The sequence below is a fragment of the Eulemur rufifrons genome, chromosome 19 (genome assembly GCF_041146395.1).
Source record: "Eulemur rufifrons isolate Redbay chromosome 19, OSU_ERuf_1, whole genome shotgun sequence".
NCBI lineage: Eukaryota > Metazoa > Chordata > Mammalia > Primates > Lemuridae > Eulemur > Eulemur rufifrons.
Window position 1 is genome coordinate 97,201,601 of NC_091001.1, and position 22,296 is coordinate 97,223,896.

Below are 22,296 nucleotides of genomic sequence, written 5' to 3' on the forward strand. Positions count from 1 at the left end.
TGGAGATGCTCTGCTCCCAGCTGGAACTCGAGAGCAGCGCGTTGCAGACCTGGTTGTCTCCGCCTGGTCCGATGAGGTGAAATGACCCTCGTCCTGACGTTCCTGATAATCTTGAAAGGTTCTTCTGGAACCCCTGTCACCTTATAGTCCTGAGAGCAGAAAGTGCAATATTTCCTTTCACCTGGTGGGGGGAGGGGAATTTATTTCTGAAAGAAAAATATATAAACAGATCTTCTACATTTATATTTTTAACCTTCTGTTTAAAAATACTTTCCGATATTGCCTTGCCTTTTGAGCTCTTGCTACAGTCGCCTTTGCTACTGCTTTAAAAGAGAATTTACAGGTATTGATAAAGAACAAGACTGTTTTATTAAAAGCTTTATTCAACTTGAATGAGATCATTGTGAAAATTCTGTTACTATCTCTTATCTGAGAAGGGCTAAGTGCTTTGCTAACTAACTCCTGCCACTGGGCCTCAGACGTGCCTGGAAGGCAAGAGCCCTGGACTTGCACACACGGAGGTCACTTCCCGACCACAAGGTCTAGGAAGTGACCATTTCAGAGTGAAGCCTGAATGCAGCTCTGGGCCTTGGGCAGTAGTAACAATCACTCCTGTGACTGGGCAAGGGAGGGACAGGAATTGAAATGGGAGAAGTTGGCCAGCCAAACACACAGGTTTTTGCATCTGTGAACTGACCCATAAACCAAGGAACAACAAGTGCCAGCAGATCAGAGGCCGTGGTTACAGGGAGAAACAGTTCACTCAACAGACCAGGACAAGGGAAGACATGAGGAGGGGAAGGCCTATTTCCCTTTGCAACAATAACTTAAGTTTATGGGCAGATTTCCAACCATGCTTTTTTCACAAGGGACTTGATACTTTTAGCACTCTGTTTTAGGAAACTATTAGATACACTGAGCCCTGAATACTTTTTCCTGTATTGCTTTCTCAGACCATATTATGTAGAAAACAAACAGTGGCCTAGATAGAATACATTGCTCGAAAGATTAAACACACTTCCCCTTTTAACTATATGATCTACCTCATTATCATGAACCTGGAGTGTTCTAAGAACTTCTTTTTAAAACTCTCAGAACAGAAAAATGAGGCAGAATTACTTAAAGCTTCTATAAAACCTAGAAATACTGTTAGGTGAATGATACACCTTCCCTCTTCCATAAAATGTTGTCTTATCAGTCCACAAACCATTCTGATTTTCAACTAAAATGTATGACTGACTCATTTAATACCTTAAAAAAAACCAGATGATTTTAGGCGTTATAACAAGTGACCAGTCTATCGTGGGAATTGTCACAAAATGCCTATGTCTATACTCAAATTTACTCCTCATCCTGATGAAGAAGTAGATGTCTGCTCACATTACAAGGTGATTCCCAGATAAGGCTGTCAACAGTACCAGTTTACTCACTTCTGACATGTTCCAATGAAAAAAATATCTTAGGAGAACAGGCTCATATCCAACATTTCTCCTTTTTTTGCAAATGAAGCAAACACTTGATGAAGGGGTTTCGTACAGAATAGAATTTCATGGGCTGCTCGCTGCTCTTCCCAGGAGGTGGATAATGCTTCTGTTCCTAAAAAATAAAATCTGTCAGTCTCATTGAGTTCAACCAGGGGAATGAGAACTTGCATCCCTGATATTCTGGACTGATATAACTTTTATTTTTTGGTCTGGACTGAGAGAGGCTGCCTTTTACTGGATAAATGTAATTTTGAGACTGTTCACAGAAAAAAACCTTTGAAACCTGTGGCAGGTTCAAAATGTCTGCCTCCTAAAAACATCTTACCCAATTTTTCATTATTGCCCATGCCATAATATTATGACAAATTTAACTGAAAAAGGTTCACAAAAAAACGTCTCTCTTGGCCAGCCCTGAAAATTTTCCATTTACAGAATACTCTATAGAAAGCTAAGTGTACACTGACTTGTCGTGTCTATTTGGCTTCACAGTGAAACGAGGCTTAGCTCCATTCACCATAAATGATCCTAGGACACAAACTTACTACTAGTTGTCCTTCTTCAAGCGGGGGTCTCCAATGAAATCAAATCATAAGCTAAAAGAACAGAACACTGGCAGAGTTGGATGGGACAAAGGAGGAGGGAAAACTGGAATAATTTTGTTTACAAAGAGGAAAAGAAAGACTGACAGAAGTAACATAGTCTTTGTATCTTACATTCTGAGTAAATTTATAGTACATCAACAGAAGAAAGTATCAAGAAGTCCAACTTGATGTATTCTACCTATTTTACCTGTTTCATTCAACTTGAACAAACCAGAGCACATTATAATTTCTTCACTAAGGCATCCTTCCTCTTACCTTGATACGTAACGGTGACGTCAGTTGGAAGAGTTACCGTGAGGTCCTTATACAGCAATCTCGCACAAAATGGGAAAGCCTGACCCTTTGGATCCACTTTGTAAGTAAATGACAGCAAGTTGCACAGTGAGTTTCTCTGCAAGGGCCCAGCCAGAAAGGCTGCAAAGTCACTCTAAAAGGGGTGAGGAACAAAACAAAGTATAAGATGATCACCACTGCAAAGGCATGGTTACAACACTTCAAATATATCTGCCGAAAACAGACCACAAATTGTATTTCAGACAAATAAATGAGGAACAGAAAAGGCCTGGAAAAAACAACAACAACAACAAAAAAAAAACTAATGAAAGAGACTTATAAGATAACTTAGTCAGTGGCAGCCTAGAAAGGCCTGCAGGAAGCACTTCCTAAATGGCCAAGGGTGCTGTGGAGGTGAGATACTGTTTCTGCCAAGAATTTCATTGACATTACCATATATGGCTAAGATGCTTCATGTCTGCATTCACATATCAATTTAAGTTTAACCTATAACTGGAAGCTTCAGTCATTCCAAATACGTAAAGGGGGAAATGCTAAGCTTATAAGAGCCACTTACTGCCTATTTGCATTCATTTCCTATTTACTTTTTTCACCCCAACCTCAGCTCAACTGCAGCGCTAAGAAAGTAGGTCAGAGTTTAGAGGAGGATGGATAGTATTCCTCTATGGTACTTTAGAACCCATAATTCTCCTTCTGCTTGCATCGATTCCCAAGGTTCAGGAAGGCACTTGGCATATAGTAGATGCTCAATAAATCTTTGTCAAATTAAAGTATAACAAGTACATTCTACAACCTTGTAATAAAATTACCAGAGTACCATTCAAGAGTACATGATCCTTTGACCAGTACCTATGTTTCAACATCATCCAGAGGTTCAAAAGGGTAAGAAGAGGGTGGAAAATAGCTTGTATGTTAATAAAAAACAAACATTAGAAAAGTAATGGCCAAACTTCTGGCTAGGGAACATTTAAAATACAAAAGAAAACACCTCTCTGTTTCTCCCTTTTCTACCTTGCGCCCATAAAATGGGGTATATAACATCACAGACAGATACCTGAAGTTGATCCGCCTGGTACTTCCTCCCAGAGTAAGCATTTAAATACTCGCAGAGACTGAACAAGAAGTGCTGAATATCAGTCTGTAAGTATTTTGCAGCTATGTCTTCCAGAGGAATGAAGACTGGGACCGAATGGTGATATATCTGGAGTGGCTTCTTTATGACAAGGTCCACAAAATAGGAATCCAGTAGGTTCCCCTCAAAAGCAGTATTGATGCAGACACAGACTCCTCGGCTGGTCAGTTTAGCGCTGATTCCTGAGGCAAACGGTAAGACGATACCTCTCAGCAGATGTCGGGCAAAGGTAATCTCTTAGTTCATCCATGCATCCCAGTCGCCTCCACAGTGCTAGTACATACACGCCATGTGCACAAATGTTTGACTCTGGCTCACTTTGAGATTGGGTTGTTTAAACCATGGAAGAATGATGGAAAAGAAAAGACATCCTAAAGGCCAAATTGTTGACGAAAAAATTTTTGAAGTTTTCAGTTTAGCTATTCTCTTTTTTTCTTCTGAGTATCAAAGTAATTTATGACAGTTCTTTCCATAATCCTCTTTTAGCACAGATGGGAGAATAAATTCTTATTTATGGTGAAACAGAGACTTGAGGGGTTCAAACTATTTGACTAGTGGTGTAGAGCAAGCCAGCGGTAAAGGAAGTTCTAATGCAGAGTCTGGCACACAATGAATTGCTAAAAAAGAATAGTCTAAGCCAGCCACTAACCAAGCTTCTGCTGTACAAAGAGGCCAATCTTGTAGATGAAGACATGCCTACAACTAGGGTGCGTGTGTGCGAGAGTGTGTGTGTGTGTGTGTGTGAGAGAGAGAGAGAGAGAGAGACACGAGGGTGGGGGCTGCAAAATAAATTCTCATGAAATTAGTCCAGAACTAATAATACATGTAGCAAACTAACTCACTAGAGACAGAAACCCAGACTGAATTAGGTTTTTTTTTAAAAAAAAAAATCATACCCGTAAAACGATATGCCTGCAAAATGGCTTTCACATTTTTCTGTTTCCTTTCCAAAACTTCTTGTTCACTGATCTCCACTGTTTGGTCAGGCTCTGCATTGGCAATAGATGCTTTCACCTGCAAGATGTGCAACAAATCAAACTGGCTACAAAGGGGTACACCACAAAGTCCCTGCCCTCACCCAACTGGATGAGAGCTAAATACAGAGGATTTTATATACTGTAATACATCAAGAAATGCTACAGTGGCTGGTCAGTTAGTGCTATGAATTAATTCACACCAGAGGAAGAATCTTACGGGTCACATTGTTAGGACACTAGAAACTCTGCTGGCCTGAAGAACAGTTCAAATTTTGGTGGGAAAAGAGGTGTGTGAAAGGAGGAGGAAAAGGGTGTACGGGAAGTCTAGGATGAATGTGAGCAAAAGAGATGGCAGTAAAGAGAGGCGAGGCTGGGAAAGCTGGCCCAGGTTAGATGGTGCAGGGCTTCAGTGCCAGGACTCTAAGACTGACTCTTCTAGCTATGGCCCAGCAGACAGCTAACCCTCCCTCTGTGAACAACCATGCAAACGTGATAAAACACTAAAAATAAATAAGTCAGCAAGCAAAGAGACAGAAAATGGTTTGAAAGCATTAAAGAACAACCCAAATAGCCAGGTTTAAAGAATAAAGATAAATGCTCTGAAGTTAGCTGGCTTTCTCTGCAGCCTTTCCCCTCAGAGCATTTGTGTGTTCATACGCAAGGCACATGGGCCTGACAGAAAGCTGTAGGCTACGCTCTGTAGCAGTCTCATTATCTGGGGAGAAAAACACTGGACATAAATGTTATCAAAGCAGCCTTTCTATGGGCCAAGATCCCACAGAAAAGGCACCCAACATTTAGAATGCAATTTGCTCTCCAGGTATTTGCTATTCCTAAACTGCAAATGGGTGACTGGGTACTGAGAAACCAAACAGAAAGAAGTTGCTATAGGTTAAAAAACTAAGCAGAGCTTTTGGCAGAGCAAAATTTGGAGGTCAAGGCCTGCCAAGGAAGAGGAGCCTTAATAGACCTGTCCTGACACACATCCAAACTTTCAGTTAAGGGCCCTAAAAAAAAAAAAAAAAGCTGCACCCTAGGAGTAAGGGCAAACTGCAAACAGACCACCTCATTTGGATTAAGGTGATACGCCCACAGGCTATCCTGCCTGCCAGAAAAAAACTAAAATTCCTCCTGGAGGAAGATAACATAACTCAGAACCCCTGTATTTTTTCATACACAATACCCATCATACAATCAAAAAAATTATCAGGTATACCAGGAAACAGATGACTGAAAACCAAGAGGGAAAAGACGACAACAGAAACAGATCCAAGGGTTTCGGCTATTTGATTTATTGGGCATGGCCATTAAAATAGGTTAAAAGATGGAGAACTGATACCAAAGAGCTAGACTCTATAAAAAAGAATCAGATGGAAACCCCAGAACCAAAAAATACAGTAACTAAAATTCTAATAGCTTTAAAAACCAACTAGATAAGATCATAAGTGAAGTGGAAAATAGGTATCTTTTCACATCCAGATCAAAGCACATAGAGAAAAATAAGATTAGAAAAAGTAGTGAAGACATAGGTCACAGGAAAAAAAAAACAAAAAACTCACCATACATAGGAGCCCCAGAAATAGAATGAAATAGATGAGCTATTTGAAGAAATACAGCCAATTTTCCAAAAGACATGAAAAATATCAAGTAATTAATTTAAGCTCTACAAACACCAGGCAGGATAAACAAAGAAAACTATGCCCAGTTACATTATGATATAAAACTGCTGAAAACCAAAAACAGAGAAAATCTTAAAAGAAGTCTGAGGGGAAAAAAGACACATTATAGTCAAACAATAAGACTAACACCTAACACCTGACAGAAACTATGGCCCTAGAAGACAACAGAACGATATATTTAAATGTTTGAAAAAAAAAAAAAAAAACTTCCAATCTATAACTCTATACCCAGTAAAAATGTCCTTAAAACATAAAAAATATAATGAAATAAAGGTGTTTTCAGACAAACAAAAATAGAGAATTTACTGTAATAAAAAAAGCTACTTCACTGAAGTAACATAACCCCACATGGAAATACGGAGGTGCAGCAAGGGAAGGGAGAGTTGTGCATGACCCTAAAGGAAGACTGACTGTATCAAACAAACAAGACAATAAAATAATACCATGGCAGAATGAGATTCAAATACATAAGCAGTCATAATAAAATTTCATGGACTAAATGTTCCAATTAAAAGACAAAGATTGCCAGGCTGGATTAAAAATATCTAACCACATGCTACTTAAAATAGAAATACCTTAACTATAAGGGCATGAAAGGTTGAAAGTAGAATAATAGATGAAATTTACTGTGCAAACCCTAGCCAAAAAAAAGTTGTTACACTAGCATTTGTCAAAGTAGGCTTTAAGGCAAGAAATTTAACTAAAAATAAAAGGAACATTTCTTAATAATAAAAAGTTAACTAAGCCAGGAAAATACAGTAATCCTAAATTTGTTTGCACCCAGTATACGCAGAAACACAGAATAAAAGGGAAAAAACAGATTTATAACCACTGTGGGAGATTTTAACAAATCTCAGTAACTAATAAAACAAGTAGACAAGTAAGTCAGTAAGGATATAAACTACCTGCAACATGAACACACTTGGTCTATCTGACACACATAAAATACAGTACCCAACAACCACAAAGTCCACATTTAATGCACATGGAACATTTACCAAAACCAACCACATGCTGGGTGTCATGTTCTCTGACCACATGGAATTAAGCTATAAATCAGTAACTTAATAAAATAACACCCAAATTTTTGGAAATGATACATTTCCGAAACAAACCCATGGGCAAAGAAGATACCACAATGAAAACTGAAAATATTTTGAATAGAAATAATGAAAATATAATATAACATATCAAACTTCTGGGATATAGCTAAAGTCATGCCTAGAGGGAAAATTTACAACTTTAAATGCATACAAGAGAAAAGAAGACTAAAAACTATCAATAGATATTCATCTCAAGAGCTAAAAGAACAACAACTTAGATCCAAAGAGAGTAAAAAAAGGAAGGACACTGGGCACAGTGGCTCATGCCTATAATCCCAGCACTTTGGGAGCCAGGAGTCTGAGACCAACCTGGACAACACAACAAGAACCTATCTCTAAAAAAAAAAAAAAAAAAAAAAAAAAATTAGCCAGGTGGCTTGTACTACTCTGGAGGCTGAGGCAGGAGGACCATTTTGAGCCCAGGAGTTTGAGGTTGCAGTGAGCTATGATCATGGCACCGTGCCCCAGCCTGGGCAACAGAGTGAGACCCTGTCCCAAAAAAAAAAAAAAAAAAAAAAAAAAGAGAAGGAAATAATGAGTAGAAAGAAGTGAAAATACAGAACAAATGAACAATAGGGAAAAATCAACAAAGCCAAAAGTTGGTTCTTTGAAAAAGGTACAGAAGTGATAAAATGTGAACAAGACTAATCAAGGGGAAAGAAAAAGAGTGAGAGCAAGTACAAATTACCAGTATCAGAATAAACAATGAGACAATATTACTGATTTATCTTATTCATAAGACAGTAAGTTGTTTAAAAAAGTTTCAGACAACTTTAAATGTGAGAGTTTACATGAAATGGATAAACTCTTTGAAAAATGCTACTTTCCCAAAGTGACCCAAGAAGAAATAGGAAATCTGAATTGTTTTATATTGATCAAAGAAATTGGACCAAGACTGGGCATGGTGGCTCACACCTATAAACCTAGCATTTTGAGAGGCAAAGGTGAGAGGACTGCTTGAGGCCAGGAGTTCAAGACCGGCCTGAGCAAGAGTGAGACCCCCATCTCTACAAAAAATTAAAAAATTAGCTAGGCGTGTGTGTGCCTGCTAGTTCTAGCTACTTGAGAGGCTGAGGCAGAAGGATCACTTTAGCCCAGGAGTCTGAGGTTGTAGTCAGCTATGATGACACCACCACACTCTAGCCAGGGCAACAGAGCAAGACCCTGTCCCCCCCAGTTCCCTCCCCCAAAAAAGAAATTGGGTCAGAAATCTTCCCACAGAGAAGGCGCAAAGAACTTTACCAGGGAATTCTTTACAAAAATGTAAGGAAAAATAACACCAGTTTTATATAAGCTCTTCCACAGAACAGAAGGAAAAAAGGAAAATAACTTAATTTGCTTTCTGAGACCAGCAGAAACTTGATGCCAAAACCTGACAAGATCATCACCAAAAAAAAAAAAAAAAAAAAAGCATAGGGCAATCTCTCTCATTAGATGCAAAAGTCCTATTAGCAAATATTAGCAAATCAGATTTAGCATTATATAAAAAGAATAATACATCAAACCAAATTAGGCTTATTGCAGGAATGTAAGGGTGGTTTATCATTCAAACACCAATCAACATAAATAAGGGAGAAAGCCTTAAAAAAATGCAGTAAAACCATTTGATAAAACGTAATACCTGATCACCATTAAAACTCTTAGCTAACTAGAAATAAAAGAGCATTTTCTTATTCTGATAAAAAATATCTATAAAATTTACTGCAAACAGGTTGACCCTATGACTGTTTCTACTCAACAACACACTAGAGATCTTAGTCAGTGGAATAAGGCAAAAATAAATAAATAAATAAAAGTTAGAAGAATTGGAAAGGAAGAAGCTAAAATTTAGCAAAGTTGCCACATATAAGGTCAATGTACAAAAATAAAATATATTTCCATATAATAGTACCAAATATTAAAAGATACAATTTCTAAACAATAATACCATATATCAGGGGTCATGAAATACAGCTTGTAGGTCCAATCCCGGTAGACACTGATTGTGTAATAAGGTTTTACTGGAAAGTACCACAATCATTCTCTTACATATTGTTTATGGTTACTTTCATGCTTTAACAGCAGAGTTAAATAGTTGTCACAGAGACCATATGGCTCACAGAGCCTAAAATATCTGACCCTCAACAGAAAAAGTTGCTGACCCTTGTCATATACAATAACATCATGAAAAATTAAATACATAAGAATAAATATAATGAATGATGTTTAAGACCTCTACACACATAAAACTATATTCATTACTGAGAAAAATTAAAGAACTAAATAAAAAGAAAGACATACCATATACATTGACTGGAAGAAGCAATAGTGTAATTGAAGATTTCAATTCTCCCCAAATTGATCTATAGATTCAAAGCCATCCCAATAAAAACAGGAGGTCTATTTTTAAAAATTGCTGATTCCCAAATTTATGAGAAATTCAAGAGACGAAGAATAGGCAAGATAATTCTGAAGAAGAGGACATATACTATAGGTGTCAAGTAAGCAACTCTGGTAGTGGCGCAAAGATGGACAAACAGATCAATGGAACAGAACACAATTTAGAAACAGACCCACATTGGATCCAAAGATCCGCTACAATAGAAGGGGAAAAGAGTGATCTTTTCAAGAAGTGGTAATGGATGAACTAAATATCCATATGGAAAAACACAAGAAAAGAAGGATGACCTCTATCATACAACACACACAAAAATCAATTATAGATGAATTGTATAATAATTCTAAAAGTAAAAGATAACAATAAAACTTTTAGAAAATAACAAAGAACATCATTATGATCTTAAGTTAGGCAAAGACTTATTAAACAGGAAACAAGAGAACTAAGCATAAATTCCTAAATTGAAGTTCAATAAAACAAAGATTTTCCTTCCATCACAGGCACCATTAGAGAGAAGGCAACACACAGTCTAAGGAAGACTCTAATATACATACCCAGCGAAGAACTCATAGCCAAAATATGTAAAGAATTCTACAATTTAATAGACAACTTAATAATAATTTTGCAAAAGCCTTGAAAAGCATGGTACACAACAAAAGATTTTCAAGTGTCCAATACAGGTACTTAACATCATTAGTTATTAGGCAAATGCAAATTAAACCTACAATAAGATACTATTACACTCCCGCCAGAATGACGATTTTTTGAAATGGACATCAAGTATTGGTAAAGTGTGAAATGGATGAAAATCTTATACACTGCTGCTGGGAATATAAAACTGGTATAATCACTTTCAAAAACTGGCAGTATTTATGAAAGCTAATATGCATATCCTATGACCCAGCCATTCTACTAGGTATAAACCTAACAGACAAGTGTATATTTTTACACCAAAAGCCAGAAACAAAAATGTTCAGAGAAGCAATATTCATAATTGTCCCAAAGTGAAATAACCCAATAACTCAAATGTCATCAACAGCAGAATGGATAAATTGTAGTATATTCATAAGATGGAATTGCTATACAGCAATTTAAAAAAAAAGTGACCACTACACACAAGGTATAGATGAATTTCACAGACATGACATTTGACAAAAGAAGCCAGACATAAGAGTCTATACTTTTTACATTTACATGAAGTTCAAAAATGGGTAAAACCAACCTATGGTGACAAAAATCAGAATAGTGGTTACCTTGAGAGAAATGCGTGGGAGGCGGCAAAGGGGGGACTTAAAGGGTACTGGTAATAGTCTATCCTTTATCTGTGTGGTTGTTACCTGGTTGTGCCCACTTTGTAAAAAAAGTTCATCAGATCTGTGCACTTTATAAATATTTTACTTTAATGGGAAGACAAGAAAATGAAGGAAGGCTGACCTTATTCCACGGGCAATGAGTGATTATTGCATGTTTCTGAGCAGGGAAATGATGTGGTGTTTCATGAAGCATTTTCTTGGCTGTGCAGGATTTAGTGAAAAAGTAGAAATACTAGAAGAGAGACCAACTAACAGACTACTGTAATAATCCCAGCATCTAAATCACTTGATAGACATTTACCCCGTATGTGGATAACACCTGAGCTACGGCAATGGCGGGAGGAAGTGCAAAGACCGTATAAAGGAAAATTTGACAGGGCTTGCTGACTGGACCTGGGCTAGCAAGAAAACTGCAAAGAGGGAACGGTCACAGTTTCTTGTAAGGTTTTAAGCCTGGGTGATGGAAAGATGTCACTAATGACAAAAGAACCAGTAACTCAAGTCAAGCTGCGATTGAGGTAATGGGCTTAGATGTCTGTGAGGGCAGGTTAAGAGTCCGTTGGGAAGAACTCACCTGGCCCATCAGTAGTGCCTGAAAATTGTCAGGTGACAGTGATATTAGCTGCAGCTCTCCAGGTTTGATCATTTGAGGGACCGAAGCCCATCCAGTAAAATCACAAGTAAAACACATTACACAAAGTTGCCAATTTCGGATCATGTCTGTTCTTTACACCCTAGGAAAACCTGCCACCAGCACCCTTCCACTCACTCTGGCTTGCCGCTGCTTCACTTCAGCCCTCAGCTTATCTCGAAGACACCTCAGTTTACGAATCTTTGTTGCAAGAGCACTTCCCACCGCCTGTGCACTCTGCAGCTCTTCACATTGTTTACCGGATCTGTTCACTCCAGTCTCCAGTCTTTCCAAGTGAGCTAAGACACCTAAGGAAAGTAAAAGGGAGGTTCACAGGAAGCCAAGGACTTCTAACTCTGGCAAAAGGAAGCATTTCAGAGAAGAACATAGGGTGACTCTTTTTTCCAGAACTCTGTGGCCAGCTGAATTGTTAGATAGCAGCCACAATTTATGGAACCAATTTATCACAGGAGCTGATAATTAAAATCAAAGATCATCAACCTCTTAGGTTGAACAGTGATGTAAAAAACTGCCTTGACCAGGATACTATTCGAAGAGAGCATGAGAGAGAATCTGAATTGGCTATCACATGCTGACGAGCTGGCAGTATTTTATCTAGGCCTATAGTTTATCGCAAACGCACATCTTGTGGAAAAGGATGATTTATGGCTTTATCACAGACTAGCCAGAATCTCCCTCATGAAAATTCTATACTTTTAATTACCAGACTTTATTTAATTGGGTTTCTTAAGTAGATCTAGCATCTATTTTGTAGGGGGGCGGTTCACAAGGATATACATATATGAAAATCTTAATCTGCTCTCCTTGCCTTGGGACAGAATCCAAAAACTTATCTCATTCATCTATCTAATTAAAACTAAAAACCTAGACTTTCTTATGGGGCAGGGGATAATATTCCAGAAAAAACAAACAAAGAAACAAAAAATCCTGTGAGATGAAGTAGAAGCAAACCCGCACTACGTGCAGAATTGCCCTGTTTTAGGCATCGACTCCTGCTCCCTCTTGCCTTCTCAGGAACCCGAGATTACCCTTATCCCTGTTCTCCGCTGAATCCCTTTTCTCTCAGCTGGACCCTTCCCCAAGGGCTCAAGTCTCACTCGGCTTCAAACGCACACACTCACACACAGACCCACAGGCCCACCCTGGTCCACACATGCCTTCCGCCTACCATCCCCCCATTTTCCCCTTTCCTTTCCAGGCGAACTACTTAAAAGACTTGCCCACACAGTCTGAGTATCCCTTATTCAAAATGCTTGGGACCCCAAGTGTTTTAGAGTTTCGATTTTTTTGAATTTTGGAATATTTGCATTATACTTACCAGTTTGAGCATCCTAAATCCAAGATCTGAAATGAGCATTTCCTTTGCATGTCATATCAGCGCTCAAAAAGTTTCAGATTTGGCTTTCCGGTGCGCAACCTATGCTTACTTTCTCCATTTCCTTACCTGTTATTCATACCTCAACCCACTCTCAACTCACTTCTGTTCCCATCATTCTCTAAAACTAAGATCAACAGCGATGTTCATGTTGCTGAATCCAATGGACATTTTTCAAGCTCCCTCATCTCACCTCCCAGCAGTACATGACTCTACTGATCACTACCTTCCTGAAACACTCTCTTCCCTTGAATCCTACCATACCAGCCTCCTGGTTTTCCTCCCTCAATAAATGTTTATTAAGCACTTATTTTGTGCCAAGCACTATTTTGGGCACTGGGAACACAATGATGACCAAGAGACAAAGACCTTGCTTTTGGGAAGCTTACATTTTACCTGTCTGACCCCTCTTTCTGCTTTGCAAGCTTATACTCTTCTTCTTGACCATTAAATGCTGGAATTTTCCAAAGCTCAGTCCCAAGACCTTTTTCCTCCTGAAGAAATCTCATCAGTACCAACAGCCTTAATGACCATCTACAAGTGAATGCCTCACAAATATGTATCTCTAGCTTATCTCTCCTGAACTTTAGAGAATATCTACCTGCTTTCTCAGTATGTCTACTTGGAAGTCTTGGAGGAACCTGACACTCAACATGTCCAAGACTGAATCACCATCTTTCCCTTCCAAGGCCCTCAATCACTGGGACCACCATCTACCTAGTTATGTAAGCCAGATATTTAGCATCTTCTTTACACCTTTCTCCATGCCCCAACCTCGTTACCAAATCCTACTGAATACACAGTCCTAGTACCTCTAAAATATGTCCATTTCTCATCTGCACTGCCACCACTGCAGTTGAAGCCACTGTCATCTCTGGCTTACTACAAGTTTCCTAGATGGCTCCTACACCAGAGGCATATTTCAAAATTCGATCATGTTCTCCAGCTGGCTAAAGCCTTACAATGACTTTGCACTATCTACAAGGCCTGCTGGGCCCTGCCTATCTCTCCTGTCCTCATCAATATCGCAATGATCCTTCTCTGCACTTCCTCACAGGCCTCCTCTCAGGCTCTCAAACTCGTCTGGTTCCTTCACACGTGCGATTCCCTCTCCACGGATTGTTATTTCCTAGCCCCTTTATCCACTTTCACCTGCATTTACTCTAGCTCATCAGCACTCAGTGAAAGCAGCATTTCCTTAGGGAAACCTCTGCGGCACCTTCAGAACAAGGTCAAGTGCCTTTTCGTAAGATCTCAAAGAATTGTATAAGTTTCCTTCAGAAAAAAAATATTATAGTTTTAATTATATATTAATTAATGTGATTATTTGATCGCTTCTCTCTTCCACTGAACCTTCAAGTTGCAAAATCAGGTACCACGTATGTTTTTGTTCACCCATGTATCCCTAATAGCTAGCACAATGCCTGACATATGGTAAATGCTCTGTAAATATTTACTGAAAGATGGACAACCAGGCATGATCTCTTAAGAGATTAAGTTCATGTGGCATATATCTACAGAAAAGTCCATATTACTGCAATAATATTCGTGAAAAAAGAAAATCTTAATAAATCAGCCCTAATAATTAGCATGTGATTAATTGCTTTATTAACAAATCTCTATTTATCCAACAAAACTATGTATTGAGAATCTACCATGGACCAGAGACTGTGCTTGAAGCATTCATACTCTAATGGCAAGAGAAAGTCCTTGTCCTCACAGAGCTTACAAAAATTATTTAACGTCCAAATGGGAGGTATTTTGAAAAGTGCACATACCTGGTCTAAATTAAGGTGTTACAGGAGATGCTTGGTCAAATTCTACTTTATGGACCTAAAATTGCCTTGGTACTCACTATACATGTCATTTTTTTCTGTTTGTAAGGAAAAATGATAAAAATAACAACTTAAGACTTAATTACTGTCCTACTGTTAATTACTGTTCTCGAGTCACTCCAAGAAAACGTAAACTCTGCATACTACAACAAATAGATATTAATGCTCCCAAAGTTTCTGAGATACATAGGTATTCAAAACTATGTCAGCTTGTCATTTAATGTTGCCACTAGAGAAAACAGAAAATCTATTGAGCTTGCCTCATCTTGGAAGATATGATTGCATTTCATTGCAGTCAGTCAGTTCTGTCCCAAAAAAGGTTACAAAAATGGTCAAAATCCCTCCCTATTTGAAGAAATCAACTGGTTGCAACTAAAATTCTGTGTCCTCCTCTCTGAAATGAGTGGGGAGTTCAGAATGCTCACTTTTGAAAGAATTCGAATCTGAAGCAGAAAGCTATTATAAAACCACACAAGTAGAGGGCTTAAAACCAGTATGAATAACAGCTACATGTTTAAATAATGTTTTGGGTAGAGAATAAAAGGGCTGTAGAATAACTCCTTGACTAAGCTGCTTGAAAATCCAAAACTTCCACCAACCTCATCGCGTATTTTAAAAGAAACAAAATCAGTCATAGACTAGAGAATATGTTAATTCTGATTGTAGCATGTTTCTAATACATAGTCACCAAACTTATGTCTAGTCTTGAAGTAACAATAAATCTTAACCCACATACTATTATCTAAAGTTTCAGCTTCAGTTATCTGAATATAGTTAATTCTCAGTTATCAATGATAATAACCCAGAGGAAAACAAGGTCACCAAATTTACTCTCTTAGAAATTGTTTTTAAAACTATAGCATTATTTTTTAAATTGGGTTTTATGCAAGCTTTTCCAAAGTGTTAATGCATAACCCTTCAGATTGAGACATCAGACTTGCATAAGTACTTCAAAGCTCTAAAAAGAATTAGTGGCACAGGACTATAAAGGCACACAATAACAAGAACTGTCCACAAATATTACTGAGTATTCAAGACGAAAGCAACCTTACTTCTGGACAGAAATTCAAAGGCAAATCTCAGTTGTCAAAGGATTGAGTAAGGACCAACATAGTAAAGGTCACAGTGTAAAGGCCCACTCACTAGGTGACCTATGTTTGCTTGACCTATGTCTGTAATTGGGAAAAAGTACCCTGCAGAGATAAATCAAAGCAATTAACTTGTAACTGATTTTTAAACTTTCCAGCTGCCTGTCATAAAATTTGTTGTGCTTGCTTAACTCCTGAAGAATGCTCCTTAATTGGTGCTGTTTCTGTAAACCTGCTCGCTTAAAGATTGTAACTGAAATGGGGGTCTGAGGCTGGTCCCAGACCCCACAGCTGTGGAAAAGATGATATAATGTTGTTTCTACCACCGTGCCTAAAGTCACGTAGCTCTAACTCAGGATAATATAAAACCTCCCTGCTTTTTCAGCTCAGCACCATTCTCGGTACCTGTACCCTAACAGGGAAGGGGGGTGGTCCTGGCCAGCTAATAAAGACTCATAATTTGGCTCAATTCGGTCCCTAGGTGGTCATTTCTCGCACTCCGCACTATAACGCATAGTTTCATAATGCTAATCAACTCTAATATTAAAGCATTTGTTGAACCCTTGTCCTAGATGTTTTGTAGGAACATGTAAAGAATTAGAGCATTTATTGAATACTTCCTATACATTAGACAGGTGGTAAATGCTTTACTTGAAAAGCATGGAAAGAGTTAAATACTTATCTAATTCCAAAACCACCACAAAAATGCTATTATTCACCTCCATTTTCCATATGAAGAAACTGAGGCAGAGAACAGTAAAGTAACTTGTCCAAGGCCACAATATTTATATGGCAGACCCAGGACTCAAACCCAGGTCTAACCAACACCGAAGTCACTGCCTCACACTGGCCCTCCCTCAGGAGAAATGCATAAATGGCCCCCAAAAATCCTGGGATGAGAGGAAAGATATCTCACTGGCTAGAACTGTACCTCTAAATATAAACACAGAGCATACTATGAATGCAACTTATTAGTGTCCAAAGGAGCAGCAGCCTAGAAACAAAGTAATTTTTCCTTGTCAAATGGTCTTGGCTGCCTGTCCGTTTAAGTTTTCAATGTTAGTTCCTTTCATCATTCTGTTTCCAAACAGGACAGGTCATACATCTTTTCCAGGAAGAAAGGGTTCTTTCAGCCTGCGGGTCATCTTTGGACAGCAGTAGGAAGGGGGAATAGGCGACCCTTTGGTTACCTCCTTTGGACTTGCCATCTTGACATAAAGTATTCGCCTGCGCCATCTCCTCAGATTCCCAAGGGCCTTCCCGTGAAGCTATCTGGGCCAGTCCTTCCTGGTAAAAGAAAATGGAAACAAAGTCACATCTATTCCCATTCAGACAAACCCAGGTGGCAGGGCACTCACCACTCAGGCACGCCCCCTCGGCCCCCGGATAACCCGTGTCCCCCCTAGCACTCCCCTTCCCTGACTCGCCTGCCGGTTCCCGGGTCCTATTCTGCTATGTCCACACCTACCTCCCCGCCCCCGGTGCGCTCCCGAGGGCACGGCCCCTTTGGTCCAGCAGGTTTTTTAAAACGCCGCTCAGCCCGCCACCGTGGTCACGGTCCCGTGGGTCCTTGGGGCTTCCTTCCCCCAACCTTCTTTCCTCTTGCTCATCCAGGCCAGGAGTGAGAGTTCCCGCCGTCCTCGTCTTCAAAACTAATCCAATCAATCCCGGCGTACTTTGCGCGCTCTCCGTACAAAATCATGGCGGCGCTCAGAGCCCCTCCCTGATCCCAGAATGCACCGGGCAGTAGGTCCGGTCTTTCGGGTGGTCAGGAAGATGGCGGCCTCCAGGGCGGAGCCGCAGGTCCTGGTACAATACTTGGTGTTACGAAAGGATCTATCACAGGCTCCGTTCTCCTGGCCGGCGGGCGCACTGGTAGCGCAGGCTTGTCACGCAGCCACCGCGGCCTTGCACATTCACCGAAACCATCCGGACACCGCCGCTTACCTCGAAGAGCTAGGGCGCATGCGCAAAGTGGTCCTCGAGGTGAGGCACGGGGCGGAGGGGGAGGGACGCTGAGGACATTGAGACCGGAAGTGGGTGTGGTCTTGGGTAGAAAGGCCTAACTTTGCGGAGTGGGTGTGGCGTGAGTGGGGAGGAATCTTTAACATTTAGGTTTTGGAAAATGGTGTGATTCCCGGGAGCTTTCCCTTGGGCAGGGCCTGGTTGTGTGTAGAGTGCACATCGTGTCCATTATTAAGGCTTTTCCGCACCCTTCCCGGGCTTACCAGGGACTGGTGGCTTCTGTTTTCCATCTTTTTAAAGCCTTGACCAAAAGTACTGTCCTCCAGCAAAACCAATCCAGAAGCGATAAGGACACAGGTTCCTTATTGCCATGGGAACAGTGCAAAGTGAAGTCAAACTGAAGTATTTACCTGGGTATAGCGCCAAATTATTTGAAAATAAATGTTTAAAACCCTAGTGTAACTAGCATCGGAAATACCAGAACCAGGGGTGTAAATCGGTACATCTTTTAAAATAGTGGTAAAGTTCTTTTTGCAGATGACCAAACAGATCTTACCCTTTGACTCTGTTAATCCTGCTGCTAGAAATGTATCCTAAGAAAATAACCAGATGCACCCGAAGAACTTTGCACAAGGCCATTCGTAGGAGCACTTTATATTGGTAAAAAAGGTGGAAATTATTAAATTTCCAATACTAGGGATTGGTTAATCTATGCCTTTATAATATATTGTGAAGCTGGCATAAATCATGTTTTTGACACTAAATCATATTTAGTGTCACGGAAGACTGCTGATGGTAAGATACTAACTGAACTATATTCTATATACAAAATGATCCAAATTTTGAAAGAAAAAACCGAGGAAATACATCTAAATATCAAGTAGTGGATGGTGAGATTTTGGTTATTTCCTAATGCTTCTCTGTATTTTAAATTTTTCTACATTAAGCACATATTTTATAATGACAAAAAATTACATTAAAATAAAAGAGAACTCAGATGGAGGAGTGGGGTCATACCTTCATGGATACCTGGCAAAGACAGATTATCTTTGAAGAGAAAAATTGCTATTGAGTAGTGAAACATCCAGCAGTATAACCTATAGGAAAAAATGTCTTGAGAATCTATGAGCAGGCAGAAAAAAAGCAGATAGGTTTTCCTTAGATCTTTTTCTAGGAAGAGGGCCTCAAGAAATCATCAGGTTCAGATTCCTCTTGTCTCAGATTAGCCATCTGTAGCCCACAGAGATTAAGTAACTCCTCTGAGTTTGAAAGGTATCTGATGATCCTTAGTTGTTAGCCATGCCTCAAGAAAAGGACTTAGGAGTCACTACTGATTAAGTTGAGGTGCTGTTGTTAGCCATAAAGGCCGATAGAATATAAGACAATACCAAGATTAAATACATTTATTGGGTATGTGCCAGGCATAGTCTAATTTCATTGAATCTTTACTAGAAAGCGTTATCCCTATTTTACAAAGGGGAAAAGAGGCCAGCTAAGTCACATACCTTATTCAAGATCACAGTCGGAGTTTGGAGTCCAGTGGTCTGACTCCAGAGGCTCACTGTTATCTCACTGTGCTATGCCTGGTGCTGAAGAAGAGAGGAGTAGTTAATGAGTCTTCCAGCAGGACTCAGCCCAAAGGACTCAGTAGATAGAGAGTGGCAATCGTGGCATTCTCTGATTTGATGAGACAAGCCTCTGGTTATCTTAGTGGCTTCTGCCTTCATAGGCAAAAAATATACTTTATGCAAAATAACATACATTATTTTTTGAGTGGCAGTTTTAATACTCCTTGTGATGGTATTCAGCCTGGGTGAATGGATGGTAAGGATGACCCAGAAACAATTTCAGAAGTACATCAGAGAATAGTTACCCTCCCGTAATGTGAGTAAACAAGCAGGAGCTCTCCTAGAAGAAGGAAAACCTACTAGGTTTGTGTGACATAGACTAGGAGGGGAGGCGGGGAGGGGAGGAGGATGTGATTTTAGAAATTCTTCTAGCAGTCAGCTCTTAAAGTCAGAGCTAGCTGAAGAATTAGGGTTAGATATTATGGGCACCAGCCATAGGAGAACTAGTAAAGGTACACAGCATAATTACTGACAGCACGTACAATGTCTCAAGAGGGAAGAGAAAAATCTCCATTTAATATAAATAGCAGGCCGGGCACGGTGGCTCACACCTGTAATCCTAGCACTCTGGGAGGCCAAGGCGAGAGGATCGCTCAAAGTCAGGAGTTTGAGACAAGACTGAGCAAGAGTGAGACCCCCGTCTCTACTAAAAATAGAAAGAAATTATCTGGCCAACTAAAAATACGTAGAAAAAATTAGCCGGGCATGGTGGCACATGCCTGTAGTCTCAGCTACTCGGGAGGCTGAGGCAGAAGGATTGCTTGAGCCCAGGAGTTTGAGGTTGCTGTGAACTAGGCTGACGCCACGGCACTCTAACCTGGGCAATAGAGCGAGAGTGTCTCAAAAAAAAAAAAAAATATATATATATATATGTATATAAATAGCAATATTAAGCCTCACCCCCTCCCCACTGCGAGGCAGAGAGTGAAAGGCAACCGAGGGCAACTCCTTCTTTTGTAAAGCTGTTCTTCCACTTTGCTTAAGAGGATGCCCACCCCCTCTTTTTGGCCTTTTGATACTGCCTAAATGAGCTATTCAATCTGTGTTTTGCTCCTTGTAGGCCCCAGATGAGACCACCCTGAAGGAGCTGGCTGAGACCCTGCAACAGAAGAACATTGACCACATGCTGTGGCTTGAGCAGCCAGAGAATATCCCTACTTGCATTGCACTGCGGCCCTACCCCAAGGAAGAAGTGAACCAGTATTTGAAGAAGTTCCGATTGTTCAAATAACTGCTGCTTTGATATAGTTGTATGTCAGCAGGATCCAGAAACAGCATGCCATTCACCCCTAAGCATCATGTACTCCTTTCCGTGTCAGCTTCCTCCTCCCTTTCAGTGGTAATGGCTTCTTGGGGGTCAAACACATGTTCATATTAAAGTTGTCTTTAATAGTACTTCCTCTTATTCTTATTAATAATTTCAAGTGGGGAAAGTGGGTAATCAGTAATATAATATGTCTATGGGTCATTGCTCAAGTAGATTTGGTTAGACTCTGGTATGGGGGTCAAGGAAAGGCCCTTCCTTTTTTTGTTAGGAATAATAGAATTCTTCAAATCACCCAGGTTTGAATCTTTGCTTTTCAATTCCTTATTTCTTATTCACATCCAGTTATCATATTTCATTGAATCTAAGACAACATCAGCTTTAAGATGCAGCATTATTTTATATATTGTTAAGAAGAAATGCTGCCAATTAATGAAGCCATGCAATTGACTGTATTTCAGTATCAAAAATGTTAAAATTTATGTGGGTATATATCTTTATATATGTACGTACATATATGTGTACATACATTATTGATTAGATTTGATGAAATCTGTCAAATACTACAGCTGTGTTCTTGTTTCAGGGCTGCCCCCCTGGAGCAGGCTCTCATTTTGCTCCCTGGAGCATCCCTTGGTCACTCACCTCCGGTGCAGCCTGGTTCCAATCCAGCAGACACTGCTGCCAGGTTTATGTAGATGGGATCACTGAGCACCCTGTTGAGAACAGACTACTTGCCCATGGATTAATGCTAGCACTCCTTCGCTTAGCCTTCAGACCCTCCCCATTTACATTTCCTACCTATCTTTTTTTTTTTTTTTTTTTGAGATGAGGTCTTATTCTGTCATCCAGGCTGTAGCGCAGTGACACAAACTAGGCTGACACCATGGCACTCTAGCCCAGGCAACAGAGTGAGACTCTGTCTCAAACAAAACAAAACAAAACAAAAAAGACAAACCTGCTCTATCTCCTAGGCTTTGGTAGGTTTTTTAAAACTGGGAAACATTTTACAATTAACAACATGCTTCCATACTAATCAATCCTGACCGCTTTGTGATGCAGGCAGCCTTGCCTCAGAGTTTACGAATTCAGAAAGGCTTTGACTTGCCCAAGATCAAAGTCAATGGCAGGACTGGGACTGAAAACCAGGTCTTTTGTCAGTGCAGTTTTCTTAATCTCTCACAGTTGGTAACTAATTTGGTTTTCCAGCCATCTAGATACTAGCGGGTAGTTCAAAAAGGGGTCATGAGTAGTTCAAGTGCTGGAAAGCTGTGTCTTCCATTTTAAATTGGTTAATTGACATTCTGGATTATAAATCAGCCTCCATGACTGAGAGTTGTGTGACTCAACACCCTAGAGCCCAATTATCACTGAAGAGCTGACAAAGTTGAGTTTCTGAACTTGAAAAGCTGAGAGTCAAAGCCTCGGTCACCGTCTCTCATGGCACTGGCAGACTGCAGAGGTCTCCCCTAGAGAGGCATGTTAAAAATTGCTTGTTTTAGTTTAAATCGACACACAACTTCCCCGC

At 39.8% G+C, this 22,296-nt stretch overlaps 2 protein-coding genes across 2 annotated transcripts; one reads left to right on the forward strand and one right to left on the reverse strand.

The window, feature by feature from the left end:
* Nucleotides 1–143: 143 nt before the first annotated feature.
* On the reverse strand, nucleotides 144–17,587 carry CENPO (centromere protein O). Its single transcript, XM_069495169.1, has 8 exons — nucleotides 17,380–17,587; nucleotides 17,102–17,198; nucleotides 11,731–11,900; nucleotides 4,409–4,526; nucleotides 3,435–3,694; nucleotides 2,342–2,513; nucleotides 1,431–1,596; nucleotides 144–206 (listed from the first exon to the last, which is right to left on the reverse strand). Exons 2-7 carry the CDS (start codon nucleotides 17,145–17,147, stop codon nucleotides 1,460–1,462), a joined length of 903 nt encoding a protein of 300 aa, XP_069351270.1. The 5' UTR covers nucleotides 17,148–17,198; nucleotides 17,380–17,587; the 3' UTR covers nucleotides 144–206; nucleotides 1,431–1,459.
* A 58-nt stretch (nucleotides 17,588–17,645) lies between these two features.
* PTRHD1 (peptidyl-tRNA hydrolase domain containing 1) lies at nucleotides 17,646–20,867 on the forward strand. Its single transcript, XM_069494808.1, has 2 exons — nucleotides 17,646–17,897; nucleotides 20,565–20,867. Exons 1-2 carry the CDS (start codon nucleotides 17,646–17,648, stop codon nucleotides 20,733–20,735), a joined length of 423 nt encoding a protein of 140 aa, XP_069350909.1. The 3' UTR covers nucleotides 20,736–20,867.
* The last annotated feature ends 1,429 nt before the right edge of the window (nucleotides 20,868–22,296 follow it).

Coding starts and splice junctions, on each gene's coding strand:
- CENPO (XM_069495169.1), bottom strand. CDS start 17,147: ATGGCGCAGGCGAATACTTTATGTCAAGATGGCAAGTCCAAAGGAG. Junction 11,901..17,101: donor AGATGGCAAGTCCAAAGGAG/GTAACCAAAGGG, acceptor TACTTTCCTTAG/GTGTCTTAGCTCACTTGGAA. Junction 4,527..11,730: donor TGAAGCAGCGGCAAGCCAGA/GTGAGTGGAAGG, acceptor CACATCTTGCAG/GTGAAAGCATCTATTGCCAA.
- PTRHD1 (XM_069494808.1), top strand. CDS start 17,646: ATGCACCGGGCAGTAGGTCCGGTCTTTCGGGTGGTCAGGAAGATGGCG. Junction 17,898..20,564: donor TGCGCAAAGTGGTCCTCGAG/GTGAGGCACGGG, acceptor TGCTCCTTGTAG/GCCCCAGATGAGACCACCCT.